Genomic DNA, 24,640 nt, shown 5'->3' with positions numbered 1-24,640 from the left:
TGAGAACTGCAAAATAGTAATAGGTAGTTCTGGGATTCAAGTTCCAATACCAGCTATTACTGTAATTGTAAAAAACAAAACAAAACACGCTAGCAAAGTGTATTTAAATGAAGTTCCCTGTAATCTCTTTAGAGATGGCTTTTCTCTTGAACACTATCTATGGAGTTCACTTAGGGAAAGATACTTTTGATAAATACCCTTAGGCTTGAAATTCAGGGACTTGGGAAATCTTTTTTTTAATAAACAAGGTTTATATTTTTTCCAGCCTTTCAGCTGCCAGAAAAAAACAAAAGGATACGAAAAGCAGGTTTGCAACCTTTCTCAGGAAATCATCTTGGAACTGTAGTTTACATGTATTTTGAGGCAGTAAAAAGTAATTTTGGCCTGCTTTATTCATTCAGACTGGATCTCTAAACAATTCTAAGTGCAATCTCTACATTTAATTTTCTATATTGATGATATGCAGTGGCAAGTTAATTGGGGAACTTGCTTTCATTAAAATTTTTAAGAAAGTCTACTTGGGTTGAGGAGGGGGTGACAAGCCACATGCTGGGCCCTCTGCAGGCATAAGTCATCTCATATAATTGTCACCAATAAGCACATAGTGTAAATGTTGTCACCTCTACTCTACATATGAAGAAAATGAGACTCAGTACATTTCTAAGTGTGAAAGCCCAGATGTAAATTCAAATCCTCCTGGCTTTCCACTACTCCTAGAATGTTAGATTAAGTCATTCATTTTAATGTTGTATTTTAGTGACATTGGACATATGCCACTGTCACAAAGCAGAAGTGGTGGATTAAGAAAAATATGAGCCCAACAGCAATCACTTTTAAATGTTAATAATTTACCATCTGAGAGACTTACTTGGGGCCCCTAATATCTAATAATTAAACTATTCTACCCACATTGACATTCCAAGTCATATTACATACTAGAAATAATCATTCTTTCTTTTCTAAATTTAGTAGTAATTTAAAAGGACATTCAGAAACCTTGCCTGAAGCGACATCTTCACATACAAGAATCTTACCTTTTTTCACACGACTACACCAGCCCTGTTCATTTCTAATGGGTTCATCTTTCTCAAAGTCATACTTGATCAAGTCAAAAATGAAAAAAAGCTGCAAAAATCAAATCAATGGAAAACAAGATGTAGTTATTTGTGCAGTGACATCTACTGGTAGTAGATTTTACACTCATATGAAATAAAGCATTAGAATATGGATGTATTAAAACAAGGAGCCTTTACTGATACAAAATTAAATATTTGGACATCCAAACTAAAGGTATTAGTAAACAGCACTCATGTACTGGCATTCACTTCCATTTCCTTTTTGTTGCACGTTACCTTAGCAAAACATTACTAACTTTCATCCTGAATGAAAGAATGTAAGCAATCCCAGTGCTCAACCACACAGCCTACTAACTGTACAGAAGAAGACCACTTCCGTGCCTCCTGCATGGCCCCTACTGGGGATTGAGCCCACAACCCGGGCATGTGTCCTGACTGGGAATTGAACCAGGGCCTCTCCGTCCATGGGACCACGCTCAATCCACGGAGCCACACTGGCTGGGCAGTATTATATTATTTTAAGATGAGGTCCAATGAAAGAGGTTGCAAAGCAAAACATACTGTTATTCTTATACATAAAGATTCTTTATTAAAATGCAAGCTTGCAGCTTTTTGGTCTTGGTCTGTAACTGGGTAACAGGATACTGGCCACCTGCCTAATGACTGGTGAAAAGAAAGTTCCAGAAGTCCCAGAACTGCATTTATCAATTTGACTAGACAAGAACAGAGCTCTGTTCATTACCCAATCTTTTCTCTCCTGTTTTAAAATGCTTTACATTTTGAAAAATTTGCCCAGCAACTGGTGTTATCAGCTTTAGTGTTCTTTCTTTTCAATTAATTTGGCAACCACCATTAATTCACCCAACACCAAATCACTCACTGTTTAGTGTGCCTATTATCAGATACAGGGGATTTGATGGTCAGAAACTGGGTAATTTCATGATACTAATGCAATTTAAATGTGTCACAGCATCTTCTGGAAGTGTCCAGGATCACAGCATTACATCTCAGCCTGACGGATTTCTGTATTTTTTTTTCTGTTAAGAGGTCCAACGTTACCAAAAATGGCTGTTATAACCAAAAAATAGGAGCCACACTTTACCTCCTGAACATATATGCACATACACATCTTCATTCTACACTGTGTACATCTTTTGCTTTTTCTACCTCGGCATCTCCTTATGGTTCTTTAATTTACGTTCGATAATTTCACCAGGATACATTTTTCAGATGATCATTCTGTATCATATATTTTCTATCTGGAATACAATGTGCTCTCTTTTCTATATCATTGAAGTTTTTAAAAAGTCAAATGTTGAAAAACCTATAAATAAAATATGCTGCTATGATTCTGAATGTATTTTCCCTTGATGATATATAAAATTTTGAGACTATTTTTTTTTAAATTTTATTCTTTAAAAAATATTGTTGAGATGAACCTAAATACATATGCATGTATGCATAACCAATGCACATAGACAACAATGCTAATGGGTGGGGGGGCAGGATGGGGAGGAATGTGTATGGGGGGAAAAAGGAGAAAAGTCTGTAACAAAAATAAATTAATAAAAACTGGAAAAAAATAAAAATATGTTGAGCACAAATTCTATTTTGACAATTATTTCCTCCAAGTCTGTTGAAGATAATTGTCTATCTTTTGCCTTCCATGGTTGCTATTGTGAAATCAGCTTTAAGTCTTTTACTCTTAAGAAGGTGATTTTTGGGGATTCCAAAATGGCAGCACAGTGAATGAAAGCTACTCAGATTATCTCCCAGGACCAAACTGGAATTACAACTAAAATACAGACAAATTGTCAGGAAAAAGCAAGAGAAAAGCAGCTTGGAGGACCATATAACCAGGGACACTGATTCGGTCCTGGTAGGACTGCAGAGGTGCGAGAGGGGGGCTGGGAGCCCACGGTGGGCAGCAGCCTTAGCAGTGAGCAGCGCCCTTGGGGTTAAACTCCCACGCCTGCTCCACAGCACAGAGCTGGGACAGATGCTGGAATAGCCACAGCCACTCACCTTGGGCTCCGGCAGAGGGAGGGCGGACTGGACTGGAGCTGTGTGGGGACACTAGGGATTTGGAGGGTGCTCAAAGCTTTTGCTGAGTGCTGCCATGCAGGACGGTGGCCATCTTACTCCTTCCCAGGGCTCTGGGGAGAGGCAGCAGCCCCTCCCTCGGAGATCCAACCCCACCCTGTGGGCCATTGAAGTGCTAACTGAGGCTCATTAACAACCAGCATCTGCTCCACCCTTGGGAAATCCCTTTACCCTGAACACCTGAGGTAGTTTTTCTTTTTCTTAATTTTTAATTTTTTTTTGTTACAGATGTTTCTCCTTTTTAACCCCATTGGCACTCCCCCTCCCCATCCCCCCACCCAGTCCCCGGCTTTGTTGTCCATGTACATTGGTTATGCATACATGCATATAAGTTCTGTGGTTTATCTCTTCCCACCCCACACCCCCTCTTCTGAGGGATGTCAGTCTGTGCCCTACTTCCATGTTTCTGGGTCTATTGTATTCCTCAGACTGTTATGTTCATTATATTCCGTATATAAGTGAGATCATGTGGTATTTGTCTTTTTCTGCTTGGCTTATTTCACTTAGGATAATATTTTCCAGGTCCCTCCATGTCGTCTCAAAGGATAAGAGATCTTTCTTTCTTACAGCTACATAGTACTTCATTGTGTATATGTATCAATGCTTTTTTATACATTCGTCTACTGATGGACACTTGGGCTGTTTCCAGATCTTAGCTATTGTAAATAGTGCTGCTATGAACATGGGGGTACATATATTCTTCCTGATTGGTGTTTCAGGCTTCTTATGGTATATTCCTAGAAGTGGAATCACTGGGTCAAATGGAAGTTCAATTTTTAATGTTTTGAGGTAACATCATATTGTTTTCCATAGTGGCTGCACCAGTCTGCATTCCCAACAGCAGTGTACTAGACTCCCCTTTTCTCCACACACTCGCTAACACTAGTTGTTTGATGATTTGTTGATGGCGGCCATTCTGACAGGTGTGAGGTGATACCTCATTGTTGTTTTAATTTGCATCTCTCTGATGATTAGTGATGTTGAGCATTTCTTCATATGTCTCTTGGCCATTTGTATGTCCTGTCTGGAGAGGTGTCCTTTCAGCTCCTCTGCCCGTTTTTTTAATTGGGTTCTTTGTCTTCCTTTTGTTCAGTTGTATGAGCACTTTATATATATTGGAAATTAACCCCTTATCTGATATATCATTGGCAAAGATGTTCTCACATACTGTGTGTTGCCTTTCCATTTTGATGGTTGTTTCTTTTGCTGTGCAGAAGCTTTTTATTTTGATGTAGTCCCATGTGTTCATTTTTTTCTTTGTTTCTGTTGCCTTAGGTGATGTATCAGTGAAAATTCTGCTCCGTATGATGTCTGAAATTTTGTTGCCTACATTTTCTTCTAGAATTTTGATGAATTCACAGGTCACATTTCAGTCATATATCCATTTTGAGTTTATTGTTGTGTATGGTTTAAGTTGATGGTCTAGATACAGTGATACCTCGGTTCTCGAACGCCTCGGTTTTCGACCAAATGGAGATTCGAGAAACTTTTGTCTTGGAATCCGAACAAATATTTGGAACTCGAACTTCCGAGATGAGCCGAATGGCGTTCATTCGGCCCAGCGCGCCTTGCTTGCGTCATCAGTGTGAGTGCAGAGAGAGATCACGCTTTGTGGAGTCACGCTTTTCTATTGGTTTCATTGCTTCGGTTCTCGAACAATTCGGTTCTTGACCGTCCTCCTGGAACGAATTATGTTCGAGAACCGAGGTATCACTGTACATTTTTTGGCATGTACCTGTCCAATTTTCCCACCACCATTTATTAAAGAGGCTGTCTTTACTCCACTGAATGCTCTTACCACCTTTGTCAAATATTAATTGAGCATAGTGTCTTGGGTCCATTTCTGGGTTCTCAATTCTGTTCCACTGGTCTATATGCCTGTTCTTGTGCCAGTACCAGGCTGTTTTGATTACAATAGCTTTGTAGTATAACTTCATATCTGGTATTGTGATCCCACCTACTTTGTCCTTCTTTTTCAAAATTGCTGTGGCTATTCAGGGACATTTTTGGTTCCATATGAACTTTTGAAGTATTCGTTCTAGTTCTGTGAAATATGCTATTGGTATTTTGATGGGGATTGCATTGAATCTATAGATTGCTTTGGGTAATATGAACATTTTAATGATGTTAATTCTTCCAATCCATGAACAAGGTATGTGCTTCCACTTTTTTATATCTTCCTCTATTTCTTTTTCAATGTCCTGTAGTTTTCTGCAAATAGGTCCTTTATTCTTTGGTTAAGTTTAATCCTAGGTATCTTAATTTTTTTGCCGTGATGGTAAATGGGATTGTTTTTTCAGTGTCTCTTTCTGTGAGTTCATCATTGGTGTATATGAATGCCGTTATTTCTTTTTTTTTTTTTTTTTTATCCTCACCTGAGGATATTTTTCCATTTTTTGCACAGAGTGAGAGGGAGAGAGAGGAAGGGAGAGAGACTGAGAAACATCGACGTGAAGGGACACATCGAGTGGCTGCCACCCGCACGACCAACCAGGGCCGGGGACAAACTGCAACCGAAGTACGTGCCCTTAGAGGGAACCGAACCCGGGTCTCTCCAGACCGCAGGCCGACGCTCTAACCGCTGAGCCAAACTGGCCAGGGCGAATGCCGTTATTTCTTGACATTAATTTTGTATCCTGCTACTTTGCCAAATTCATTTATTAAGTCTAGTGAATTTTTGATGGATTCTTTAGGGTTTTCTATGTATAATATCATGTCATCTGCAAATAATAACAGTTTCACTTCCTCCTTTCCAATTTGGATCCCTTTTATTTTTTCCTCATGTCTGATTGCTGTGGCTAAGACTTCCAGTATTATGTTAAATAAGAGTGGCGAAAGTGGACATCCGTGTCTTGTTCCTGTTTTTAATGAAAATGATTTTAGTTTCTGCCCATTGAGTATGATGTTGGCTGTAGGTCTTTCATATATGGCCTTTATTATGTCGAGATATGATCCCTCTATTCCCACATTACTGAGCGTTTTTATTAGAAATGGATGCTGGATTTTGTCAAATGCTTTTTCCGCATCTATTGATATGATCATGCGGTTTTTATTCTTCATTTTGTTTATGTGGTGTATCACATTTATTGGTTTGGGCATATTGTACCAGCCTTGCATCCCTGGAATGAATCCCACTTGGTCATGGTGAATAATTTTTTTGATGTTGTGCTCAATCCATTTGCTAGTATTTTGTTCAGGATTTTTGCATCTATGTTCATCAGGGATATTGGCCTGTAGTTTTCTTTCTTTGTGGTGTCTTTTTCTGATTTTGGAATCAGAATTATGCTGGCCTCATAGAACGATTATGGAAGTCTTTCTTCTTCTTGAATTTTTTGAAATAGTTTGAGGAGAATGGGTGTTAGTCCTTTTTTGAATGTTCAGTAAAACTCCCCCATGAAGCGATCTGTGCCTGGACTTTTGTTTGATGGGAGAGTCTTGATCACCTTAGTTGTTATTGGTCTGTTCAAGTTTTCTATATCTTCCCGGTCCTGTTTTGGGATACTGTTGTTTCTAGAAATTTGTCCATTTCGCTTAGATTTTCGAATTTGTTGCCATATAGTTGTTCATAGTAGCTGTTAACGATCTTTTGTATTTCTGTGGTGTTGGTTGTTACTTCTCCTCTTTCATTTCTGATTTTGTGTATTTTGGTTCTATCTCTTTATTTCTTGGTGAGTCTAGCTAAGGGTCCATCAATCTTGTTTATCTTTTCAAAAAACCAGATCTTTGTTTCATTGATCCTTTTGTTTTTTTTTTTGGTCTCTATGTCATTTATTTCGGCTCTGATCTTTACTATTTCCTTCCTCTACTTGCTCTAGGGTTTTCTTTTTGTTTGTTTTCTAATTCTTTAAGTTGTGAAGTTAGACAGTCAATTAGAAGTTTTTCTTGTTTCTTGATATAGGCCTGTAGTGCTATGAACTTCCCTCTCAGAACTGCTTTTGCTGCATTCCATAGATTTTGTGTTGTTGTGTGTTCATTTTATTTGGTTTCCAGGAAGTTTTTAATTTCTTTCTTGATTTCCTTGGTAACCCATTGATTGTGGAATAACATGCTATGTAGCCTCCATGTGTTCAAATGTCTTTGCATGTTCTTGTTGCAATTGATTTCTAGTTTCAAGCCATTGTGATCTGAGAAGATGCTTGATATGATTTCAATCTTCTTGAACTTGTAGAGATTTAGTTTGTGTCCTATCATGTGGTCTATCTTTGAGAATGTCCCATGTGCACCTGAGAAGAATGTGAATTCTGTAGTTTTGGTGTGTAATTGTAAATATCTTTTAAATCCATTTGGTCTAGTGTTTCATTTAGAGTCTTTGTTTCCTTGCTAATTTTTTGTCTAGAGGATCTATCCAGTGATGTGAGTAGGGTGTTGAAGTCCCCTGCTATTATTGTATTGCTGTCGATTTCTCCTTGGAAGTCCTCCAGACAATTTTTAATATATTTTGGTGCTCCTACATTGGGTGCATATATGTTTACCAAGGTTATATCCTCCTGTTGGATAGATCCTTTCAATATTATGTAGTGGCCTTCTTTGTCTCTAGTATGGCCTTCATTTTTGAAATCTATTTTATCATCTATGAGTATTGCTACCCCAGCTTTTTTTTTGCTTTCGTTTGCTTGGAAAAATTTTTTCCATCCCTTCACTTTCAACCTTTGTGAATCTTTTGCTGTGAGGTGGGTCTCTTATAAACAACATATAGATGAGTCATGCTTTCTTACCAATCAGCTACTCTGTGTCTTTTTATGAGAGCATTCAGTCCCTTTACATTTAAGGTGATTATTGATATGTACTTGTTCATTGCCATTTTTGTTTTATGTGGTTCTATTTTTCTTCCTATTTCTTCTTCTAATTACAGCAGTCCTTTTAACATTTCTTGCAGTGCTGGTTTGGTGCTAATGTATTCCCTTAGCCTTTTTTTTTTGTCTGGGAAGCTCTTTATTTGACCTATTTTGAATGATAGCCTTGCTGGGTAGAGTAGTCTTGGATTCAGATCCTTGTTTTTCATGGCCTTGATTACCTCATGCCTATCCCTTCTGGCCTATAGTGTTTCTGTTGAGAAGTCAGCTGAGAGCCTTATGGGGGTTCCTTTGTAGGTAACCTGTTGCATATCTCTTGGTGCTTTTAGGATTCTCTCTGTCTTTAATCTTTGACATTTTAATTACTATGTGTCTTGGTGTGGGCCTATTTGGGTTCTTACTTGGGGCTCTCTGTGCTTCTTGAACTTGAATGCCTTCTTCCTTCACCAAATTAGGGAAGTTTTCTGACACTGTTTTTTTGAATATATTCTATAACCCTTACTCATTTTCTTCTTCTTTGGGGACTCCTATGATGTGAATATTATTACGTTTCCAGTTGTCCCAGAGTTCTCTTAAGCTGTCTTCCTGTTGTTTAATCGTTTTTTCCTTTGGTTTTCTGATTGGTTGATTTTTTCTACCCTGTCTTCTAATTCACCGATCCGGTCCTCAGCTTCCTCTACTCTGCTTTTTAGACCTTCCAATGTGTTTTTCATTTCTGATATGTGATTTTTTTTTATCTCTTATTGGTGGTTTTTAATTTCCAGTTGGTTTATTTTCAGCATCTCTATGTCCTTACTCATGCTGTTCAGCTTCCTCAAGATCATGGCTCTTAATTCTAGCTCTGTTAACTTGCCTAACTGCTCCACATTGATCTCATCTTCGGTGGAGGTCTCTTGTTCTTTCATTTGGCTTCTGTTTCTGTGTTTCACCATTTTGGCTATCACAGTGGACTTTGGAGCCTGTCAAGTTTTACTGTGGGTGTTGGTGTTCTGCTGTTTGAGGCTCCCTCTCCTGGGTTTAGATGAGCAAGGGAGAACTCACGATAAACATCACTGTCAAGTCTTACTTTCGTAGTTAAAGTTGCTAGCCCAAAAAAAGTTACTGTTATCTTCCAGCTTTTTGCCTGGAGGCTAGCAGTTGAGGTTACTTGAAGAATTTGGGTTGTCAGTTGATTGAAAACCTCCCTCAGGTGCTCATCATAAGGGGATTTCCCGAGGGTGGGGCAGATGCTAGATGTTAATGAGCCTCAATTAGCATTTCAATGTCCCAGAGGGTGGGGTTGAATCTCTGAGGGAGGGGCTGCTGCCTTTCCCCAGGGCCCTGGAAAGGAGCAATATGGTCACCGTCCTGCGTGTCAGCAACTCAGCAAAAGCTCTGAGTGCCCTCCAAATCCCGAGTGTACCCACACAGTTCTGGTCCAGTCTGCCTTCCCTCTGCTGGAGGCCAAGGTGAGTGGCTGTGGCTTTTTTAGCCTCTGTCCTGGCTCTGCGCTGTGGAGCCGCTTGGGAGTGTAACCCGAGGGCACTGCTCCCAGCTTAGGCCGCTGCTGTCTATGGGCTCCTAGCCCCCATCTCGCGCCTTCGCAATCCTACCAGGATTGAGTCAGTGTCCCTGGTTATATGGTCCTTGCAAGCTGCTTTTCTGTTGCTTTTTACCGTTGATTTGTCTGTGTAATAGTTGTAATTCCAGTTTGGTTCTGGGAGATGGTCTGTGTAGCTTCCGTTCACTCTGCCGCCATTTTGGAATCCCTGAGGTAGTTTTTCATTCAACTGAGAAAACAAGGCTCTTCATGTAACCACAACTAATAGCCTCCAGGCAAAAAGCTAGAGGATAACTGAACCATTCCTGGGCTTGCAACTCTACCCAGGAAAGTAAGACTTGACACTGGTGTTTAACGTGGGTCCTCACTCACTCATCCAAACTCAGTAGAGGGAGCCACAAACAGCAGAACACCAATATCCACAGGAGAAATGTGGCAGGCTCCAAAACCCACTGAGATAGCCAAAATGGTGAAACAAAGAAAGAAATGCCAAAATAAAGAAAAAGAGACCTCTACCGAGGATGAGATAAATGAAAAGCAGTTAAGCAAGTTAACAGAGCTAGAATTCAGAGTCATGATCTTGAGGAAGCTCAACAGCATATGTAAGGAAATAAGCGCCATGAGTAAAGACATGGAAACATTGAAAATCAACCAATTGGAAATTAAAAACCACCAAGAAGAAATGAAGAATGACCTATCAAAAATAAAGAACACATTGGAAAAACTAACCAGCAGAGCAGAGGAAGCTGAAGACCAGATCAGTGGATTAGAAATCAGGGTAGAAAAAATTCAACCAATCAGAAAACCAACAGGAAAAAACAATTCAAAAACAGGAAGACAGCTTAAGAGAACTCTGGGACAATTGGAAATGTAATAATATTTGCATCATAGGAGTCCCTGAAGAAGAAAATGAGGAAGGTTAGAAAATATATTTGAAGAAATAGTGACAGAAAACTTCCCTAATTTGGTGAAGGAAGAAGGCATGCAAGTTCAAGAAGCATGGAGAGCCCCAAGTACGAAGAATCCAAACAGGCCCACGCCAAGACACATAGTAATTAAAATGTCAAAGATTAAAGATAAAGAGACAATCCTAAAGGCAGCAAGAGATAAGCAAGAGGTTACCTACAAAGGAACCCCCATAAGGCTCTCAGCTGACTTCTCAACAGAAACACTACAGGCCAGAAGGGAATGGCATGAGGTAATTAAGGCCATGAAAAACAAGGATCTCAATCCAAGACTACCCAGCAAGGCTATCATTCAAAATAGAAGATCAAATAAAGAGCTTCCCCAAAACAACAACAACAAAAAATCAGGCTAAGGGAATACATTAGCACCAAACCAGCACTGCAAGAAATGTTAAAAGGACTGCTATAATTATTAGAAAAAATAGGAAGAAAAATACAACCAACTAAATAAAAAAATGGCAATAAATAAGTACATATCAATAATCACCTTAAATGTAAATGAACTGAATGCTGTGATAAAAAGACACAGAGTAGCTGATTGGATAAGAAAACATGACTCATCTATATGTTGTTTACAAGAGACCCACCTCACAGCCAAAAGACTCACAAAGGTTGAAAGTGAAGGGATGGAAAAAAGTCTTCCAGGCAAAATGAAAGGAAAAAAAAGCTGGGGTAGCAATACTCACATATGATTGATTAGATTTAAAAATGAAGGCCATAACTAGAGATAAAGAAGGCCACTACTTAATATTGAAAGGATCTATCCAACAGGAAGATATAACCTTGGTAAACATATATGCACCCAATATAGGAGCACCAAAATATATTAAAAATCTTCTGGAGGACTTCCAAGGAGAAATCGACAGCAATACAATCATAGCAGGGGACTTCAACACCCTACTTACATTACTGGATAGATATTTTAGACAAAAAATTAACAAGGAAACAGAGACTCTAAATGAAGCACCAGACCAAATGGATTTAATAGGTATCTATAGAGAATTACACTCCAAAACGACAGAATTCACATTCTTCTCAAGTGTACATGGGACATTCTCAAAGATAGACCACATGTTAGGACACAAAGCAAGCCCCTACAAGTTGAAGAAGACTGAAATCATATCAAGCATCTTCTCAGATTACAATGTCATGAAACTAGAAATCAATTGCAACAAGAACATGCAAAGACATTTGAACACATGGAGGCTAAATAGCATGTTATCAAACAATGGGTTACCGAGGAGATCAAAAAAGAAATTAAAAACTTCCTGGCAATGAAAATGAACATACAACAACACAAAAATCTATGGGATGCAGGAAAAGCAGTTCTGAGAGGCAAGTACATTGCACTACAGTTCTACTTCAAGAAACCAGAAAAGTCTCTCATAGACTATCTAACCTCACAACTTAAAGAACTAGAAAGCAAACAAAAAGAAATCCCCAGAGCAAGTAGAGGAAGGAAATAGCCTAAATAAATGACATAGAAACCAAAAAAACAATTAAAAGGATCAATGAAACAAAGGTCTGGTTTTTTGAAAAGATGAACAAGATTAATGGACACTTATCTAGACTCACAGAGAACTCAAATACAGAAAATCAGAAACTAAAGAGGAGAAGTAACAACTGACACCACAGAAATACAAAGGATCGTTAACAACTTCTATGAACAATTATATGGCAACAAATTCGACAATCTAAGTGAAATGGACAAATTTCTAGAAACACATAGTCTCCCACAACTGGACTGGGAAGAGATAGAAAACTTGAACAGACCAATAACAACTAAGGAAATTGAAGAGGTAATCAAGACTCCCAGAAAACAAAAGCCCAGGCCCAGATGGCTTCACAGGGGAGTTTTACCAAACATTCAAAAAAGGACTAACACCCATTCTCCTCAAACTATTTCAAAAAATTCAAGATGAAGGAAGACTTCCAAACTCGTTTTATGAGGCCAGCATAATTCTAATTCCAAAACCAGAAAAAGACACCACAAAGTAAGAAATCTACAGGCCAATATCCCTGATAAACATAGATGCCAAAATCCTGAACAAAATACTAGAAATTGGATCCAGCAATACATCAAAAAATTATTCACTATGACCAAGTGGGATTCATTCCAGGGATGCAAGGCTGGTACAATATGACCAAACCAATAAATGTGATACGCCACATAACTAAAATGAAGAATAAAAACCAGATGATCATATCAATAGATGCTGAAAAAGCGTTTGACAAAATCCAGCATCCATTTCTGATAAAAACACTCAGTAATGTGGGAATAGAGGGATCATATCTCGACATAATAAAGGCCATATATGAAAGACCTACAGCCAACATCATACTCAATGGGCAGAAACTAAAATCATTTTCATTAAGAACAAGAACAAGACACGGATGTCCATTTTCACCGCTCTTATTTAACATAATACTGGAAGTCTTAGCCACAGCAATCAGACATGAGGAAAAAATAAAAGGGATCCAAATTGGAAAGGTGGAAGTGAAACTGTCATTATTTGCAGATGACATGATATTATACAGAGAAAACCCTAAAGACTCCATCAAAAATCTACTAGACTTACTAAATGAATTTGGCAAAGTAGCAGGATACAAAATTAATGTCAAGAAATAACGGCATTCTTATACACCAATGATGAACTCATACAATGAGAAAGTGAAAAAAACAATCCCATTTACCATCATGGCAAAAAAATTAAGATACCTAGGAATAAACTTAACCAAAGAATAAAGGACCTATTTGCAGAAAACTACAGGACGTTGAAAAAGAAATAGGGGAAGATATAAAAAAGTGGAAGCACATACCTTGTTCATGGATTGGAAGAATTAACATCATTAAAATGTCCATATTACCCAAAGCAATGTATAGATTCAATGCAACCCCCATCAAAATACCAATGACATATTTCATAGAACTAGAACGAATACTTCAAAAGTTCATATGGAACCAAAAATGTCCCTGAATAGCCACAGCAATTTTGAAAAAGAAGGACAAAGTAGGTGGAATCACAATACCAGATATCAGGTTATACTACAAAGCTACTGTAATCAAAACAGCCTGGTGTTACAGGCACAAGAACAGGCATATAGACCAGTGGAACAGAACAGAGAACCCAGAAATGGACCCAAGACACTATGCTCAATTAATATTTGACAAAGGTGGTAAGAGCATTCAGTGGAGTAAAGACAGCCTCTTTAATAAATGGTGTTAGGAAAATTGGACAGCTACATGCAAAAAATTAAACTAGACCATCAACTTAAACCATACACAACAATAAACTCAAAATGGATAAAAGACTTAAATGTGACCCGTGAATCCATAAAAATTCTGGAAGAAAATGTAGGCAACAAAATTTCAGACATCATATGCAGTAGAATTTTCACTGATACATCACCTAAAGCAACAGAAACAAAGGAAAAAATAAAAACATGGGATTACATCTAACTCAAACGCTTCTGCACAGCAAAAGAAACAACCATCAAAATGGAAAGGCAACCCACTGTATAGGAGAACATCATTGCCAATGATATATCAGATAAGGGGTTAATTTCCAATATATATAGAGTGCTCATACAACGCAACAAAAGGAAGACAAAGAACCCAATTAAAAATGGGCAGAGGAGCTGAATGGACACCTCTCCAGACAGGACATACAAATGGCCAAGAGACATATGAAGAAATGCTCAACATCACTAATCATCAGAGAGATGCAAATTAAAACAACAATGAGGTATCACCTCTCACCTGTCAGAATGGCCGCCATCAACAAATCATCAAACAAGAAGTGTTGGCGAGGGTGTGGAGAAAAGGGGACTCTAGTACACTGCTGGTGGGAATGCAGACTGGTGCAGCCACTATGGAAAACACTATGGTGTTACCTCAAAAAATTAAAATTGATGTTCCATTTGATCCAGTGATCCCACTTCGAGGAATATATCCTAAAAAGCCTGAAACACCAATCTAAAAGAATGTATGAACCCCCATGTCATAGCAGCACTATTTACAATAGCTAGGATGTGGAAGCAGCCCAAGTGTCCATCATTAGATGAATGGATAAAAACCTGTGGTACATATACACAATGGAGTACTACTATGCAGCTGTAAGAAAGAAAGATCTCTTATCCTTTGAGACGTCATGGAGAAACCTGGAAAGTATTATCCTTAGCAAAACAAGCCAGGCAGAGAAAGACAAATATCACATGATCTCACTTATTTGTGGAATATAATGAACATAACAGTCTGAAGAATTGGGTAGACCCAAAGAAGGTGATTTTTGGTTACTTTTAAGATTTTAGTGGTATCTTAATATAATTTTTAACGAAACCATGTATTAGAAGCCTATACATAAGTTTTGAATGATATAAAACAGAAGGTAAATAGAAATAGTGAATTGAAAATACTGAAAAAAATAGAGTCAAATTGATATATATCAGGATCTATATTTGCATTTTATACTTACATCTTTAAATTTGAAAACTGCACAGAAGAATTAGGTATTATTATTCCCTTATGATAGAAGGAAAACATGGGAGGTTGAGGTTTTCATAACCTATAGTAAGTACTTACTTCACCTAGAGGCCACTATTTTATTTATAGACGTTCTCAACTTAAAAAAACAACACAAACAGGGACATCTGTTATACTTTTTAAAATAATTTAAAAAATAAAAAATAAAGAGAAAATAAAATAAATAAATGTTGTGACCCTTAAGAAAAATAAACAAAAACCAAACACACATAGTAATATTTACCATAATGTACAAGCACAAAGTTAGAGGAGAGGTCAGCAGGTCTCAAAGTATTTCTTTCATGAAGAAAATATGGTACTTACTTTGTAAAAGAAATTTGTTCTCCCCACGGCTCCAATTTTCCCAGTGTGATTCATAAAACAAATGTTTCCTTCGGTGGCTCCATAAAACTCACACATCTTAATATTTCCAAATCTGTCTAAAAATTCTCTCCATACATCACTCCGAACACCATTTCCAACTGCCAAACGCACCTGATGGTCCTTTTCTCCTTCTCTCTGTCAGAAGAAAATATTTTGCTTGTAATTTATTAATTCTAGTTCCCAATTCTTTCTTTCACTACTTTACTTAAATGGTAATTATCTAGAAGTTATATATGTGCAATCATGGAAGGAAAGTAAAACAAAAAAAATCATGTAAGTCTGCTGCAGAACCGTGTCCAACAGCTAATGAAACTAACCTGGCCCAGAGTAATACAGCTTTATTTCCCCATATGTGGTATAAGATCTTTCTAAATTCCAGCTTATTGAAGCCTTATTTTGGTAGAGATCAGGTAAGGAAGCACGCATATTTCATGGGAAAAAAGTATTACTTTAAAAAATTATAAAATATACTTGTTTGTACTCTTAGCTCTATTATTTTTTGTGTATATAACTTGGAACAAAAGGTTAAATACTATTCTGATTCTCAGTTTATTCATCCGCAAAAACTGATAGTACCTATCTCACCTATATACTACATTGTACAGGTAAGCCCAGTGTCTAAAAAGGTAAACAGTAAACTGAGGTCCTAACCACTGTAGTATTTGGCTTGCAAATACTATGACTTCTACTTGTAATTATTACTTTTTTTTTGAATCTTCACCTGAGGATATTTTTTTTCTAGTTATCATCAGATAGAGTGCGAGGGAGGGAGACAGAGGAAGAAAGAGAGAGGAACATTGACATGAGAGGGACACACCGATTGGTTGTCTCCCACACGACCCAACCAGGGCTGGGGACGGACGAACCACAACCGAGGTATGTGCCCTAAACTGGAAATAAACCCACAATTTATTGGTCTGTGGGCCAACACTCTAACCACTGAGCCAAACCAGCCAGGGCAACTATTACATTTTTGAATTCGCAATGTTCTCATATTTTTACTTCTAGATCATATTTTGGAATTAAAAGAAAAACTAGAACTATATTTTATTCTATATTCAATAGATACTATGTTAATATAAATTACGCACTGGTCAAAAATCATAAACTCAGACCTGTTAGAATGACAAAAGACAAGAAATAACAAGTGTTAGAGAGGACACGAAGAAAAGGGAACCCTTGTACACTGCTGGTGGGATTGCCATAGTGGGTTGCAAGCACTATGGAAAACAGTGTGGTTTCCTCAAAAAAAATTTAAATACAGAACTGCCAAATGATCCAGCAATTCTACTTCTGGGTATTCATCTGAGAAAATGAAAACACTCATTTGAAAAGACATATATACCCCCTTGTTCACTGCAGAGACAAAGTATCGATAGCAGGTAGGTACTGTTTATCTTGAGAGTACTACTGGGTTTTGTTTTAAATGCTAAAAACTAATTGGATAAAATTAAAATTAAATTAAATTAAAAAATAAAATAAGAGACAGCTAAGACTGTGGATACATTGGAAATAACAGTCTGACGTGCTGTTGTGGGCTTAGGCCCACATCAACGGGGTTTAACTGAAATATTCTGCAGAGAGAGGAAAAAACGTATTCAGACAACAGCAGTTCCTTCCAATACAGAGCGTACTTTTCTAACACTAAACATAACCGAGCAGTCTGCCCTGGTTCCCACCTATGGGCATGTCAGATATGGTCCTACCTGGCAGGCACTAGCTTGGACTTTCCACTACCCTTTTCCTAGATAAAATACTGGTGTTACACATCTTAGGACTCATTCTGCTTGAACAGAGAACACTCTGTAATATGGCATAACTGTGGGAAGCTTTTCAGGTCAGAGATGAGTTTTAGCAAGTATTATTTATCAAAAAATGTGTTGGCATATCTAGAGACCAATTAGAAGGTGGCTTATAAACCAAATCCCATAGACTTTAACCTGTGTGGGCTACAGTTACACAAGCTTACTAAAGAAGAGTAAACATTCATCCAAAATGATTTAATTGGTTTAGAAAATAAAATTATCAAAACTAAGACAAGGCTTTTGTCAAGAACTATAAAATTCATTTATTTAACTCTCAAATTATTTTTATTCTATTTTCCTCTCCTTTAAAAGAAAACCCAGAAGCTCATACTTTAAGGAGTGTGAGAAAAGATGGACTGATTCATTATTTAGTGCTGTGAGGAAAAAGAGAATTTATGTCTCCTCTATGTTGAAATATATGCAAATGATAGAACATTTGGAACGTACAAAGTAATAAAAATAAAAATAAGCTGTAATCCTGCCACACCAACATTATTATTTTTATATATCCATATGTATATAAAGTTATAACCACATTATTCATAGAACTATATACTATTCTACTTTATTAATGTAATACTACATTCTAGGTATTGTTCTAAACTATTAGCTCTTATCCTTGAAAACATGATTATATCATTTTCATATAATTATATCAGAATTTATTTACTATCACCTATTTTTGGATAGCCACACTGTTTATAAATATTCACCCTTATAAATAATACTAAGTGAGTATCTTGTTTATAAACCTTTGCATCTCATTAGGATAGATAGATTCCTGGAAGAAGCCAATAATTGTAAATATTTTTATAGTTTTGTTAAATACAGTTATTGTATAAAAAGAACATCCTGTCTGGCCAGTGTGGTTCAGTGGTTGAGCATCGACCCATGCACCAAGAGGTCACTGGTTTGATTCCCGGTCAGGGCACATGCCCAGGTTGTGGGTCTGATCCCCAGTGGGGGGCATGCAGGAGGTGGCTGATCCATGTTCTCTCTTATCAATGTTTCTCTCTCTCTCTCTCTCTCTCCTAAAATCAATAAAGAAAAAAAATATATATAAATATACAGTCGTCCCTCATTTATCGTGGTTAATCAGTTCCAGATTCTACTGTGATAAATGAATTTCTGCAAAGTAGGATTCTTTATTTACTATAGAGTCATCCCTCGCCACTTTGTGCTTTGACGTTTGGGGCTTCATTCTATGGCGTTTTTTTCAAATACTATACTACTGTACCATATTTGAAAAAAACACTGTAGAGTGAAGCCACAAACGTCGAAGCATGAAGTGGTGAGGAACAACTGTAAATAATATTTTTGGTACACACACACACACACAAACTCACTCACTCATGTATATAAAACCCCAGAAGTTAAAAAAACAAACCCAAAACAGTCCTGGCTGGTTTTGCTCAGTGGTTAAAGCGTTGGCCTATAGAACAGAGCTGCAGGTTCGATTCTGGTCAAGGGCATGCAACTTGGTTGTAGCTCGGTCCCAGCCCTGGTCGGGGTCGTGTAGGAGGCAGCCAGTCGATGTGTCTCTCTCACATTGTTATTTCTCTCTCTCTCTCTCTCTCCCTCTGTTACTTCCTCTTACTCTATCTGACGATAAATGGAAAAATATCCTTGGGTGAGGATTAAATAAAACAAAACAAAACAACAACAAAATAGTTTACACAGGAATGGAACTTTCACCTAAAAGTTATATACAATAAGATGTTATCATAAAATCCAAATCAAGCAAATTACAGGCAGGCGCCAAATCTAGACTACCTCCTATTTTTATAAATAAAGTTTTATTAGAACACAGTCATACCCATTTATATGAATTGTTTATTACTGCTTTTGCAATACCAAGGCAGAATTAAGTAATTGTGACAGAGGTAGTATGAGCCACAAAACCTAAAGTATTTACTAATCTGGAGCTTTACACAGAAAGCTTGCTGACCCTTGTCCTAAACTATAAATAAAGTAAAAAAAAAAAAAAAAAAGCAACAATTCTTAATGTTAACACAAGTCAAGCACCATCTGGTTAATTGGACAATACATTGGTGCTATAAATATTGGCTCACTAAGCTTTCACTCCCACACACATACAGAATACGCCATTTTACAATACATAGAAAGTACTCATTTTATACTCGGCCATTTAAAATTCCACTTGGAATTTGAAAGATAATTTGCTGAATGGGTCAGAGCTTTTAATATTGCCCCCAGGTCTTGCTTGCATCTCAGACCACCAGCTTCCTTCTGGCATTCAGTGTCATGCATCAGGTACCAGTAAAAGGGTCATGTCAATTTGAATTAAGGCTCTTGTTTCTTCAAAACCTTCTTGGGGACCTGTATTTCCAACAGTGTCTGTTGATCCACTATATGTGAGGCAGTGATTGAACTATAGTTACCTCCTACCCCATCACAGATTTATTTATTCAGTTGCCAGAGATATCAGGCCTCTAACAATGCCCTCCTAGAAACAAAGTCTCTTTCTTCCAGAACATGTGCTTAATCCTACTCAGAGAATCTATAACACATCCAAGCTGAATGGCCTCTTTATATGCCTAAGAAAAGTTGAAACTCCATAAATTCTGTGTAAATACAGGTAATTTTGTATCAACTTTGATTTCTCAGTAAACAAAGACTGCACTGTTTGTTAACAGATGGAGAGACAGACAAGAAACATAAATTCATAATGAAAACAAAGGGGCAATCATCTCTGCTGTCATCCCTGGAAAACTAGCTGCTTAATGCCCCAAACAAAAGTATGGTTTAATTCCTAAAGGATCATCTAAAATATATATAGCACATATTAGGGATTATAAGTCTTCCATCTTTATTAGATTGAATATAAGATCTTTTTCTTAAAACTCACTGATAATCACACACACACGTGTCACACAACATACCCCATGACAATAACTAAACATTCCGACAGTTTGCTGCCTTCACAGAAAAGAATATACATGGAAAACATTGATAGAAAGTCAAGTAGGTATTACAGAACAGGTACAAAATAACACTAAATACAGAGTATCAGAGAATCCTGGAGCACCCCTACCCTCAGGCATAAAATAGCCATACTGAAGCAGCAAAGGGATGATAGTGAGAAAGGGTGGGGGCCTCTTTTGAGAGAGGATGGGAGGGTGCATAAAATGAAACGCCTGCCAGGCTAAGACTAAGGGCTCCAGCTGTCCCCTAAAAGTCTTTGTCATGTTGCCTCTCCAGCCTGGATCTGGGCGGGGCATGGTTTCAGAGATGACAGCCATCAATTCACAAACCATCCTGAGGCATAAATAGTAGTTTGAAAAGACCTCTGTGATCTCAAGTGTTACAGCAAACAGCAACCACATTGCAGGCTTATTTCAAACTCATTTTCTAGTAATGGGGATTGCCATTTACAGACCTGAATAGGTGCTTTCCATCCTGGTAGCACTGGGGGGAAACGAAAGCGGAAGGAAAACAGTGCTTTAGACGAGAGACATTTCAAAGTTGCCTTGGAAAGAAAGTGCAGCTCCAAGAGTCTGCAAGATTTGCCTCTAACCTGAATGACTGTGCTAACTCACCTAAAGAAAAGGCTGTGTATGCCTGGCCAGTGTGGCTCAGTGGTTGAGCGTCGACCCATGCGCCAAGAGGTTGACAGTTCAATTCCCAGTCAGGGCACATGCCCAGGTTGTGGGCTTGATCCCCAGTGGGGGGGCATGCAGGAGGCGGCCAATCAATGTTATCTCTCATCGATGTTTCTCTCTCTCCCCCTCTCTCCCTCAAATCAATAAAGGAAAAAAAAAGGCTGTATAGACTTAAAGGGAGTGTCCGATAGCCTGGGGACTGGCACCAGGCAAAGTGCTCGACCATTGTCTCCTTGCTCAGCCTTGCCTCCCACCCTGAACGGCCTGCCTCTAGGCTATAGATTAACTCCCATCTTGCTCTTATCTATTCACATTCCAGAGGCTCCATGCATAACCCCCGCCGGGCCAAACCCTAAGGGACAAATTCCAGATACAACCGGCAGATATAAAAGACAGGAGCCCCTACATTGAGCGCGGCTTCTAGGACTCGACCCCCGGAGTCTGTGAACCCGCCCGGAGTGCACCCAATAAAGCCTGATCCCTGTTTATTCGGCTGATTGGCTCTCCAGTCTCTTCTCTGTTTTATTCGGCGGCGCCCCCGATTCCTTACAGGGAGGTTGCTCTTCCCTGGACACCAGGGAAAAGGGTCATCTAAGGCACAACTACCATGACTCATTAATGTTCTGAAAGTGCATATTTCTGTTAGCAAGATAATTTCTGCTGTGAGCTGGATGCAGCAATGGCCCAACTCCCTCCATACAATGATGCAAATCTTTGCTTTATCTAAACTCCCTCTTTGGGCTCTGTCCTCCCCAGGAACTCTGACTTTCTGATTATAACTGAGCTTCCCTGGCAGATCTAGGATTAGGGAAAGACTGGGCTGGTTATGAGTATATAAGTCTTCCAGCAACTGGGCTTGTTATATTTATTACTTGATTTTTAATAAACAATTCTACAAATTTTCATTGAGCACCTACTTTGTGTCAGACACCATTGTAGGTACTGAGGATATAATTATGGATAAAAAAAACATTAACTCCCTGCTTTCCTGGAACTTACAGTGTGTGTGGGTAATGTAAGGGGAATATGCAATGGGCGAATAAGTTATATGAAGAAAAATAAAGCAGCGAACAAAGACAAAAAGACAAACATTGTACTAAAAAGTCTGATTTGATTCCTTTTTTATTTTTCATCCTCACCCGAGGACATTTTTCCATTTTTGTTCAGATAGAATGGAAGGGATAAAGAGGAAGAGAGAGAGAGAGAGAGAGAACATCGACATGAAAGGGACACATCGAGTGGCTGCCTCCTGCACAACCCCAACAGGGGCCAGGGACAAACTGTAACCGAGGTACGTGCCCTTAGCGGGAACTAAACCCAGGTCTCTCTGGACCGCGGGCCGATGCTCTAAGCGCTGAGCCAAACCAGCCAGGGCCGATTCCTTTTTTTAATTTAAGATTTTTAAATTGCTTTTGAGAGAGAGAGAGAGACAGAGACAGAGAGAGGGAGAGAACCATCGACGTGATAGTGGAATATCGATTGACTGCCTCCACCTGCAACCTGGGCAGGAATCGAAACAGCAACCTTTTGGTGCACAGGATGAGGCTCCAATCAACTGAGCCACACTGGCCAGGGCCTGACTCCATTCTTGATGTTTGACTACTGACGACTTTCAAGCGCCACCTGTCCCCTTCCCCCTCCTGCCTCACATCTGAAAAGCAAATGAGAAAGCCCAGTGCTCCTTCCTTTGGCACCACAAAGCGCAAAAGCAGTTCTGTATGCACAAGACTCCGCACCCCAGTGCTGCCTACTTACCACAATAAAAGCTAAACCAGTCTCTTTCCCGCTCTTTCAGGCTATTTTTGGACATGGTTGGAACCCTGCCCTGCTTTACCCAGAAAGCCCTTGTTATGTGAGTAATAAACCCATTCATATTCTCCTGGTGGCATCACAAGAGAACAAAACTTAGGGTATGGAGTCCATCTGGGTTGGTTAGGTGACCATACCAGATGTCAGTAAGGATTGTGGCCAGAGAAGGCCCTTGCGCGGAGGGAATGGGAATGAGTAGGGAGTGAGCCACGCAGTATCTGGGGGAACATTCAGTGGGGGAAACTGAAAGTCCTGGCACATTGAAGGAAAAGCAAGGAGGTCGGTGTGGCTGCAGCAGAGTGAACAGGAAGTGTGTGGTAGGGGATGGAGGGTCAAGGGAGCCCAGCAGGGGAGCAGACTGCTCAGAGCTATGTTGTCCATGCCACAGGAATTTGGATTTTCTTCCAAGTAGGCTATCTGAGGGATCTGAGTAATGCAGTAACATATTCTGACTTACACTTTAATGAAATCATATCAACTGCTATTCCAGAGAATTTAAGGGGGCAAAGTGGAGTTAAGAAGAAGCTATTGCTAAAATGTTAGGCAGGAAGTAGTGCTGACTTAAAAGTAGCAGGTAGGTGGTAAGCTGAGGTTTGACTGTGCATATATTTGAAAGCAGAATCTATAAACCTTGCTCACAGATTAGACAGGGGGTTTGAGAAAAAGAAATTCCAAGGGAGATTCCAGAGTTTTTGTGCCTGAATACTCCAAAGGAAGGCGTTGTCATTAACTGATAAGGCCAAATGGCAAGGAACACATTTTGATGAAGGAGGTGGTAAAAAGTTAAGCTCTGGCCATTTTTGACTTAAGATGTCAATCAGATTTCTAAGTGGTGATATCAAGTAGGAATCTAGACATAAGACTTGAAATCATGGGAGAAGACAGGACTGGAGATATAAATTTGAGAGTTAAGTTGTGGAAGGTATTTGCAGCCAGGAACATGTTCAGGGAAGGAAAGGAGAGAGAAAACAGAAAAGGTCTGGTTGAGAGTCCTAGGCATTCTAACATTTAGAGATCAGAAAGACTGAGGAAGACCCAGCAATGGAGACAATTTAAAGCTATACACAGGCATTTCTGAGCCTGGTTTATGTAAGTCAAATCTAAACACATGTACTGACTAGGTGAGGTTGTGAACCTGTCAGGCTGAGGACTATCTTCAATTGTAGCCTATTCACTAAGATGAAACCATCTTGTGCAGCCTCTGGGGAGAAAGCAACATCTCCTCTTCCAGAGAGTCCCTCCCATTGTGGTCAGTCTGTTTCCATGTGAATTTCTATACGAAGTTAAATCATTAATCCTTATATCAACTCTGGATGTAATTGTTATTACATTCATTTTGTAGATTGAAAACTGGGGACAGGGTTGCTCAGAAAAGCAAGATAATTTGCTCAAGACATGGAATTTAGGTTTGCATTTCAAGCTCCCCAACTCTAAGGGACAAAGATAAAATGACTTGCCTGATGGTGAATTAATAAAAAAGCTGGAATTAGATCCTTGATCTTTTAAAATCTAAATTAATTGCTATTTTTTTCCCCATTGGGAACAAAATGATCTACTGGAAAATCCAGTCATTAATCATTTGCTGAGGATTCTTATATTTGCTGTTAAGTCCTTACTGTCGGGCAAATAGTGACCATTTATGACCTTGATTTTGTGTATTCATAGCAAGGACGCCAGGAACGAACTATTAAAGGAAAAGGCCATGTGAAACATAGCAAATAAACAATAAAATAATCTTAGATGTAAATATTAAAATGTTAAATCAATTTGGAATATAGGGAAATCGAACACACCCCATTTGTAGTAACAACAATATATGGCCCAAGAGGAAACAGGCATAACATTTTTAGGGCTTCTCATTTTATATTCTTATTTCTAGTGTTTTTATTTGTGACAATGACAAGTATAATATCATTAAATTGTTAGTATTTTAATATTATTGAAGTTTTATTTTAAAATTATCATGATCCATTTAAATGGACTTCTGCGATCAATATTGTATGATTATTTTTTATTAGTC

General features: G+C 38.6%; 1 protein-coding gene across 1 annotated transcript in view; it reads right to left on the bottom strand.

Annotated features, from left to right (window-relative positions):
- SLC27A6 (solute carrier family 27 member 6) overlaps nucleotides 1–24,640 on the bottom strand; it is a 62,986-nt gene that overhangs the window by 10,217 nt on the left and 28,129 nt on the right. Inside the window, exons 5-6 of the mRNA XM_036279624.1 lie at nucleotides 15,324–15,518; nucleotides 1,035–1,125 (exon numbers count right to left, since the gene is read on the bottom strand). Of these exons, the coding sequence (XP_036135517.1) occupies nucleotides 1,035–1,125; nucleotides 15,324–15,518 (286 nt within the window). The remainder of the gene's footprint in view (nucleotides 1–1,034; nucleotides 1,126–15,323; nucleotides 15,519–24,640) is intronic.

Source organism: Molossus molossus, unplaced genomic scaffold (genome assembly GCF_014108415.1).
Source record: "Molossus molossus isolate mMolMol1 unplaced genomic scaffold, mMolMol1.p scaffold_m16_p_3, whole genome shotgun sequence".
In the NCBI taxonomy this organism is placed as follows: Eukaryota; Metazoa; Chordata; class Mammalia; order Chiroptera; family Molossidae; genus Molossus; species Molossus molossus.
Note: the sequence above shows the minus strand (reverse complement) of the source record. Positions and strands in the feature narration are given on the sequence as shown.